At 44.1% G+C, this 9,389-nt stretch overlaps 1 protein-coding gene across 3 annotated transcripts in view; it reads right to left on the reverse strand.

Moving 5' to 3' along the window:
• LOC107263533 (discoidin domain-containing receptor 2) overlaps positions 1-9,389 on the reverse strand; it is a 63,066-nt gene that overhangs the window by 30,889 nt on the left and 22,788 nt on the right. Inside the window, exons 1-2 of one of the 3 annotated variants that reach the window (XM_025080643.1) lie at positions 1,753-1,864; positions 209-314 (exon numbers count right to left, since the gene is read on the reverse strand). In XM_025080643.1, coding sequence (XP_024936411.1) covers positions 209-314; positions 1,753-1,864 — 218 coding nt within the window. Of the gene's footprint in view, positions 1-208; positions 315-1,752; positions 1,930-9,389 lie in introns of those variants that run through there. The other 2 variants (XM_015730854.2, XM_025080644.1) reach the window with 2 other exon arrangements.

A 9,389-nucleotide genomic window follows, 5' to 3' on the forward strand; every position in this document is an offset into this window, starting at 1 on the left:
CCCCCCCCAACTCCCTTTTTCGCCCCCTCTCTTTCACATTAATACATAACCGAATGGTGCGAGACAGAATAGGGTCATTGTATGAATACTGGACCATTTAGTCGTTCTGTGCTTTTGCGCTTTAATATTGTTATTATCACTAAGCATTTGCTATACCAGTACCAGACTAATCATGGATTACAGTATAAGAAATAATCTTTTAGATTACCTCGCCTGATGTGGACCAACGTTTCCACGTTCGAAACTCGAGCTTGCTGTGATATCCGCATCCGGTATCGCTCCGGATTCCATGCCCAGTGGCGCGATGCATTGTGCTGCAAGTCAAGAAGTATATATATATGGTCATGTGTAAGTATATAAATGGGTATATATATATACAGGTATATGCATTACGGGTAGATCATAAACGGGCGAATAACTAGCTAAACCGAGATGAATCTTGGCGATAGCGGTTTATGCCCGTGTGTCTTGACTACCGAGGAAAGCTGAGACTACCTCACTGTTTCTTATCGTATTGTACTATCTCATCGTTTCGTAAGAAATGTACGTAACCGCCTTATTCACGTTGTTACGTAGGGAAGGATGATAGGACGATGCTTATTTAGGTAAACTTATATACATAAATGATACCAATCATATTTTCATGGAGTTATGGAATAACGCGATATTACAGTAAACGGCTGTTATGACTGTACAAGGGTGGAAGTTTAAATTAGCAAATTTATTAGATTGCGGAAATAAATTAGATTTTGGTAAAATCGAAATTATGGTGAAACACTAATTCAAATATTTGATCGCGCGGAAGGTTTTGGGAACTCGTATTAGTTATTGATGTATTACGGTTTTAATCTGTCGAAAACGGGTGACGGCCGCCTCGTTATTGGCAATAATGATAATATCTAGGCTCACTGTATCGATTACTTTATTTTGGCTGTGCTAGGTTGAAATACGGTTTTTAGGAGTTCGTACTTAGGTGAGAGGTCCTAGGTTAACGTTAACGAAAAAAAAAAAAAAAAAATTCGATATGATATTACAGCAGCAGAGAGAGAATTGCCTGAGTAGGATCGTGTACGATATAGAAGGACGCCCGGCGTCGTTTCTCAATGGCTATTATTATTAATGAAGGTGCGAGAGCTCTCAATATATATTACTCCCAAGGGTTCGCAGTCCTCATGATTTCTCGACATACCCTCTTCGCGTAAACTTCAACTATTTCGACCGTGCAAGTTTTCAACTGTCGACACGGGACCATCCCTATCATTGGTGCTCGTGAAGATTTTACACGATTACCAACCCCTGGTAAAGATCGAGATCGAAAAATGTCGAGATTCAAAATTTTTTAAATTTTTACTTTCATTTCAAAGCACCTGAAAAATTTATTCCCCGAGGTTACATATTTCATATTAACTTTCCCCAATTGGTAGTAGCCGTTCCGTCTGAAGAACGTTCGATTAACCTGTCAAACGATTATTATCGGCAAGCGGGTTGATCGGGGTGGCCGAACCCGACGAGAAAACTCGTTACGAAGTAACGTGGTTGCGACGGCTCGTTTGCTGTTACTAACGACGCCAAGCTAAGTAAGATATACTCCACATGTAAATTGGTGGTTCGGCGGTTGCTCGTACCTCGTGGGTTTGGCTTGCGGTTGAAAGAAAAAATGGACTGCTACGAAGTGAATAGCAAAAAGGGAAGAGAAAAAATGTATATGCTAAAAGAATTATCCAGGCTGTGCTAAGTGTTGAGAGTACTTACACAGGTCCACGGCGTGCGACGTTCGTACCAGAAGTAGCAGGAAGACGTAGTGAAGGGTGAAACGGGCGGCAAGTGGCGCCCTTGCGTAAAAGCACCTAAAGGTTTCCAGCATAGCTCCCTTGGGCGGGCCTGAACCTCGCCCTTTCTCACCGCGACTTCTGCATCATTTTCGTCTACCTGAAAGCAGCAGAAACAAAATAATATAAATCTCCACGTACCAGAGCGACCTCAAGCCAGATCGATGATTCGACAGGTGTCGCTAGTTGAAAATAAAATCTAGTTCACACGCTCTTACCTACAGGCCCACCGTTTCACCTTATAACATAATAATAATTTTTCATTAACACTAATCGTACCATCGACGGGTCATTTGACCCTTTTAAAGCCAAAAATACGTTTATAAAAAATTGTCGGTATGTTTAGTGTTAAAGCCAGTATCTATACAGTGTGTACTACCCTTAAGCCCTTATACGCGTATCAGCGTCTTGACCCGAGAGTCACGTAAAGCACCTAAACCGATCGCATTCGCATCAGCCGTATCTCGCGAATTTCAACACCTGTTTTCACGACAAATTTTTCTCAACTTTAATGGCGCACGTTCAAAGGCGCGAGCCGCGACGCCCGTCGTCGAGGTGGCCAACGCTTTCTACGGAAGTCTACGGCCTCGGTAATTGCCACAGGGGATGAATAAGTAATGCGAACACGAGCGAAGAGTCGCTCGGTCGCGGGCCTCGCGTGTTTCTATTAAATATACATGGCTCAACTTTGAACTTGTATTCCATGTACTTGGAATCTTAGGGCTTATATACCTGTACGTAATATCTCAGACCGCGTATAACTGTATCATGTGTACACGTGAACAGCCTTGATTCACCGACTGACTCTTATATATATTTATTGTATATAGGTGTGGGTCTAGAAAAAGTTTATCAGGCGTCGCGACGACTTTCGCCCTCGCGTGACAATTCTCGCGTTTTTAGAATATTCTCGAATAATTCGTTACTTTATGTACCTTCGCTGTATATGTAGATATTATATATACTTTGCTTTAGTTTTCATACAGCACTAGTTACCAATGAAATATTCATGATGCATGTAAAGCCAGGAGGACACTGGGAACCAAATATTTATTCACTCGCGTTTCCGTTGGGATAGTACGATTTTCTGTCGAGTACATAAAATTTACATGAGTTTTCCCTCTTCTTTTTTTTTTTTTTCTTCTTCAGAATACAAAATAAAGTACGATACACCTGCAATAGATACTGGCGTGAATAGCCCGACGAGGCTCAGGTGTAGGTACACGCTACGAACGACAGGTATACGAAAATATTCCATAAACTCTCACTGATCTCCAGGCTGCTCTTATTCGCTTGTATAATTAGTAAAATGTAACAGACATTAATTATTCGAGCAATGGCTCCTCCAGGGAAAACTTAGTTATTGGGAGTGCCATACACCTAAGCCTCACCGTAAGCTGCCGGCTTCGAGGAGTCTAGTTTACCATCGAATCTCTCCATTTACATAGGAATGAGTTTATGCAGATGATTACAAGAACAGTATCTGTATCGTTCGTCACATATTATATATATACAAGTTACTCGTATAGTATATGTATATAGCTACAACCAAGCACCTTGTACTACGTGCACATACATTACTTATGTGAAGAACAAGAGTGAGTAAGAAGAAACAAAGAAAAACGCGTGAAACTTCAAGAAGAGGAAAAAACAGAGTTTAAAAAAAATTACAAATCCAGGAACGACGCACCAAAAGCGTCGCGACGTCCGTCCGATTCCGCAAGACGGAAAAGTTTTTTACATAAAAAATACTCATGGACCTGGGCAGTTCTAGCCATTGCAGTCGAAACGTCTGATCGTAAAATTGGAAGACTGTCTGAGAGATAGATGGAAAAACAAAGTTGAACGTTACGTTTGTTGGTACAGTTAATTAAACATAAACAATGGGTATGTCAAATGGCAAAAAAAAAACAATGAAGAGCCTGTATTACAACCGCGAGCATAAAGGGTCCCGTCGGGTTGCGAGTCTTTTGGAAAGTGAGAGGAGACAGAGTATATATCTGCGTTTAAAAATACATACGGAAGTATGAGAAACACGAGAAGCTGGGACAAGGGGGTGATGAGCGAGCGTAAGGGTCGCCAAGTAAATGTCGGTTAATTATACGAATAAATGTCGTGGGGTTTTCTCGGTAGTCTGCAATGGATCGGCTCTTGCATCTTGTGACACCGACGCGTATAACTCGAGGATTTACACGCGTAGTAAGGGAGGTCTGACGTATTTCCATACTAGATCTGCCAGACGTTGGGTTACCGTTACTTATCCCCAGGCATCCTCCCCCCCACTCCTCTTGTATTACAAGAAAATAATTTTCGACCGTACCCCTCTGGTTGCTACATAGACAAAGTGCCAACTGTCTAGCAGCGAATTCCCTAGGACTTGGAAAACTACGGCGTCACTGCTTTACCGACGGTAATCCGTATGGGGTATCTGTAGGTAAGGTTTAGGGTCTAATGAAAAATCGAGGGTAGCTACGGGAAGTATAGGATGGATCGCTAGACTGTTTGCCGATCGATTGATCTCGAATGATCCTCCTGTCTCGCGTCAAAGCACGCATCCATGCCTGGTATCCATTTCGTACTGTGATTTTATCTAATCTTACTTTACCTAGCCATTTCTATACAGGCGCATACTTGGTGCTTGATTCGCGTATGCTCACCGTTAAAGCAGATACATGTATATATATAATACATATAAATATGCACAAATAAATCGAAAAATTTTTCAGGTAGCCACGACAAGATTTCGTCAACATGATAAACAGTACCGAGTACAAAAAGCGACAATTTCAATAGTACGAAAAGGTACCACCTAAAATTCATTAAAAACATATATAAAGTTTATACGCCGTGTTAAAATAATAAGGTATATATATTGACGGGAACAGGAAGAAAAAATAAAAAGACAAGGATGCGCATCCTCGTCCCTCACATCCGGAGGACACTCCAAGAAAGTTCCTACGGCGCGTTTAACGATTGTAAATGTGTGAGAGGATGAACCTGTTCTCGGGCGTTTCGAACAGACGCTCTGGATTTATGACTGCTCGTGCCTCGGCGTTCCGTTCCTCGGAAGGAAGAAACTTTTTCCAAGTACAAGACAGACTCGAGCGAATCGGTTTGCTCGACTCTAGAAAATCCATCGAAGATAAGGGTCGTTTAGTAACCTAAAGAAAGAGCTTCGGCGCGAAGCTCCGCGCGAATGACGTTACAGACATAAAAAATGTCCTTAACAATCCACCCGGTATAGTTGCGTCTCATCCGATTGCGCAATAACGCGCAAGTCAAGTATCACCGTGCAAACAGTTGAAATAAAACTAGTCCCATTGTACTAGACGAAGTCGTTGTTTCTGCGGCAGGTACTCGAGGATCCTCTCAAACGACGCAGTAGAGGATCTAGCCGTAGTCTGTCGTAAAGAAGTGCCGTCATGGTCTCCAAGTCCTTGGTACCGGCGCGAGAGGCGCCGTCGTCTCCGTCGTCCTCCGAACGACGATCGTTTCTCTCTGTCTCGTAGCAGAGTCGAGTTGACTCGAGTCGGACTCGGTTTCATCGAGGCATTAAGAAGGTTGGTTCCTGGCTACAGGAGTATAAGGCGAAGCCGTCCGACTGGCCCACCCTTTGTGCCAGTACCATCGACTGGCACTGTGTGTGTTCCTTGCACCACGAGCGCATTCGGCATTGTGTCGGATTGACGCGAGAACAATGCCGCCGGATGATCCAGCATCTTTGTACTTTCTACGGATTATAATCAGCACTTAAGCGTCTAATAAAACGAACGAGAAGGCAGTTCCTTCTCTCATTGTGCTCGTAAACGATTTTATTTAACCCTCGGATTACCGGCTGAAAGAAACGCGCAGAGGGCCATCCCTCTGTGCTTACGCCGATCGTAGAAGATTCACCGGTAATACGTACACGTTGAGTTATGAGTCTTGCTCGAGGTTCCGTAGCAACGTTAAAATGTTTTTACCGTCTCTTGATTGCCAGGTAAAAAATCACGAGAGCGACTTGAGATAAAGAAATTCGAAATAACGCATGGACGGGGACAGGGAGAAAAAACGGTTAAGCACTTGGCGTATACGAAAGTCATTTACGGTATTAAAAGCCAGCGCTTATGTATACGAGCCATTTGGTATAAGAAGCGTGTTTCACTCGGGGCTTCTATTGCCGAGGAAAGATCATGACTGGGGGTTCTCTTGAAATTGTATCTTATACTTGTTTCTACGAAGCCATAATGTGGAAACGTCATATAAATTCCTACTGTTACGTTCCTAGTGTACGTTATACGTGTGCCTGTATATGTATACAATTTCGAATGGTATATATGTAAATATAGCATTTTGAAATTACTGGAATTACGACGGTAAGGAGAATGCGTTCTTCTCTCTGAATTTCCTTTGATATTCCATTTCCCCAGTTGGATCGGTCGTACCTCGTCGCGTTTATGCATCTCAGTTATTCACTGTAGAATTTCGAAAATCATCAGGGAATACAGCCCATTAGAGAATGCCATAAGGGTCACGATAATAGCCCCGTGATGGAAGCAATAAGACGGCCAATAGCACGTGCCGTGATATATCCGTGTGTATATACCTATATATACGTAGTTGACAGGTAATTCCATTCGGCTAGAGAAGCAAAGGACTTTCTTAATCGCGACTCATAAACGGTTTCACTCGAGCGATAATTCGTTATCTTACGCGCCGTTCAAAAAGGCTCGTCTCCCACGCATTGGCAACTACTGCCTGTACGTGTATAAAGTACCCACAATGCACACGTAGAGCAAACGACGCATCCCGGAGCCGGTTCCGTCTCGCCGATAATTTTATTCCGTCCGACACTTAGCGACAGAATCGCCATGACTGTACTCTTCGCTTAACTAACCGATTGTGCCGGGATTTATTCTTCGGGCTACGAACTTTACGAGCCGATCAATTTGCTCCTCGTGATTTCGTGGCGGATATTTATATAGAGGGCGAGCCCTATCGTTACTGGAAGGTGGGTCGCCATTAAGTGTCAGGCGAGAGAGACGAGGTAAGGATTGAATCGCGAAAAATTCTCAGGACTTGGTAGGAACGAAAAAAATACGAGAAACCGGGAAAAAGCGAGAGGATGGAAAATTCGTGAGATAAATTCTTCGCGATCTCGCGAGGGAGAATGATGGAAAATTTAAAGCGAAGATAATTACGCGGGAAAATTTGAATTTCGTGATTCACTAGATTTTTGATAAAATTTTATTCCCCTCACCCCTCGACGCTCACTTTACGTTGAAGCACGTAAAAAAAATTCTCGCATCACAGCTCAAGTAGATGTTAAACGAGGGAATCCTCTTTATCCGCGCCCATGCGTGTCGCTAGGAATAATAAACAATCGCAGCGACGATTTACATGCATATACAATCCCCAAACCGTTTCTCTTCTCTTCCCACGTGCGCATGTAAAATGCATATTTATTTAAAATCGCGTGGTTCCGCGGCTGGTAAGTGCCATTTCATTATGAGGACTCCCTGGCGCCGTGTCGACTCTTTCGTCGCGTACATTAAAGGAGACCCTAAGAAGTAGATACGAGCACGTAAGGGACGGACCTCCCGCATCTGTATACCGTGCTGTTCACGTGCCTCGTCACTGGGAATAAGGAGGTGCAAGATGTAGACGAGAGAAGAAGAAGAGGAGGAGGGATAGAATAAGAAAAAGGGGGGAATAAGAATTAAGGAGTACGGGGGCATAAAGCTTAAAGGCGGACGCTCAACGTGGCGCTAGCTAAACGATCTGACTTCCGTGAGCTATTCGAGCGACACATTCCGTCAGTGTGACTTTACTCTTAACAAGCCTCTAATGAGAAACGGGTGTTACGCGTGTTTAGCCGCGCTACTTTAACGCAATTACCATTTATCACTCGAATCGTTTTTATCGTCCGTTTGCCTGATAAAGAATCGTCCATGGAACGATAAACTTTCTCAGATACGTTTACATATACGTATCCGGAGCGAATCGTTCCGCTGCGCGTTTCACGCTCATTTCCGGCCGCTGTATTTCCACATACTGCATACAGGCACTGAAGACAATTTAGAATTCTATGAAATTCTTCTTTTTTTTTTCATTTTAGACTATACCCAGTGATCCATCTTGCTTCCACATTTTGCGCCGACTTATCGGTACTAAGAACGATACCCAGCGCCTCTTACGGCAGACTGTACAAGTCTTAGAATTTGACTTGTACGCTATAGCTCGCAGATATTCCATGCGAGCACGCGAGGACGATAGAATTACTTTGGAACGCCAGGTTTCCCCGTTCACGTCGTTTCCGGTGGATAAATTCAATCTGGCATGGCGAACGAGGTCAGAGGCTAGACTGGGCAGTTAAATGTCTATACGCAGAGACTAAGGTCAGGTCCAAGGTGGAATTCCTCGTAACCCCCTGGACCCCCATCGTTGTTCATTAACTTCTACGGGATGATACGGAAGGTGGAGGAGCGACCAGGGACGAAGGTTGTCCGTGGGTGTTTTGGGGGAGTTAGGTTCGGGGACCTGTTCCTAGGCGACAATTGTTGTTTTAACGTAGCAAAGATTTTGAATGGCGTGCGACCTCATTACTGAAATGGAACTCATTACCGTTATGTAAAAGCGTTTGCATTTTGTTATAATGTTACACGCTCGCTATAAAGGGACGCTTGCTAATGACTGCGAGTTATTCAGCTGCACGAACCTCTCGACGCCGCTACACTGCTTCGTGCAGGACCTATTGAACGTGAAAGTTGAAAATTGCGTCGAAGCCCTAGGGGTGAGTGGGAGGAGGAGGAGGAGAGAGAAGAAGAGTGGGAGGTAGGGAAGGTGGATTTGAATCGTAAGCCGAGACTCCCTTACCTCCTCCTTGTCCCACCCTACCCTCTTCATTCGAATAAGAAACTCAAAACCGAATATCAAGGGTGGCCTCCTCCCCTCCACTCCGCCCCTGAGTTGTTAGCATCATCATTCTTGCGAGCAGGAACTACGAATTTCTTTAGAAAGAGCAAACCCCCTCGACATGGCTACCTGTATCCATGCGTGTTGTACCGCGTAAAGCGTAAGGGAACGTCGGTCGTTTAATTGTATGAAATGTAAATTAAAATTAAGAGGCATAAAAAAAAACAAATTTCTTTGAAATTTAATGAACCGACGATCACAGCGCCTCTACCGGTCACCGTCGTCCCTGGCTAACCTTCCTCCACGCTGGGACTCGACGAGCGCCATTTGGCAGAGCTTCAACAATGCTCTTCGTGTACTCGCGTTAAATAACAATGGGTCAGAGAAGCGGAGGCTACTCGAAAACATTTGCCCATTTCCTCGCTCTTTGTTATGATTCGTTCACCCCACATAATGACACGCGCCACAGCCCAACGACTCTCTCTCCTTCACTTTTACTCTCTCTCTCTCTCTTCTTCTCGCTGCCTCCGATTCTCCCTATTCTTTTCCCATGGTCCTTTCAGACTTTTTTTTCTATACTTTTTCCTTCGTATCACCCCGCGCCACTCCACTTCGTTACGGTACATCTCTTACCGCGAGCACCACCCCCCCCCCCCCCCCCTCCCC

The sequence above is a fragment of the Cephus cinctus genome, unplaced genomic scaffold, assembly GCF_000341935.2.
Source record: "Cephus cinctus unplaced genomic scaffold, Ccin1 Ccin1_scaffold0153, whole genome shotgun sequence".
NCBI lineage: Eukaryota > Metazoa > Arthropoda > Insecta > Hymenoptera > Cephidae > Cephus > Cephus cinctus.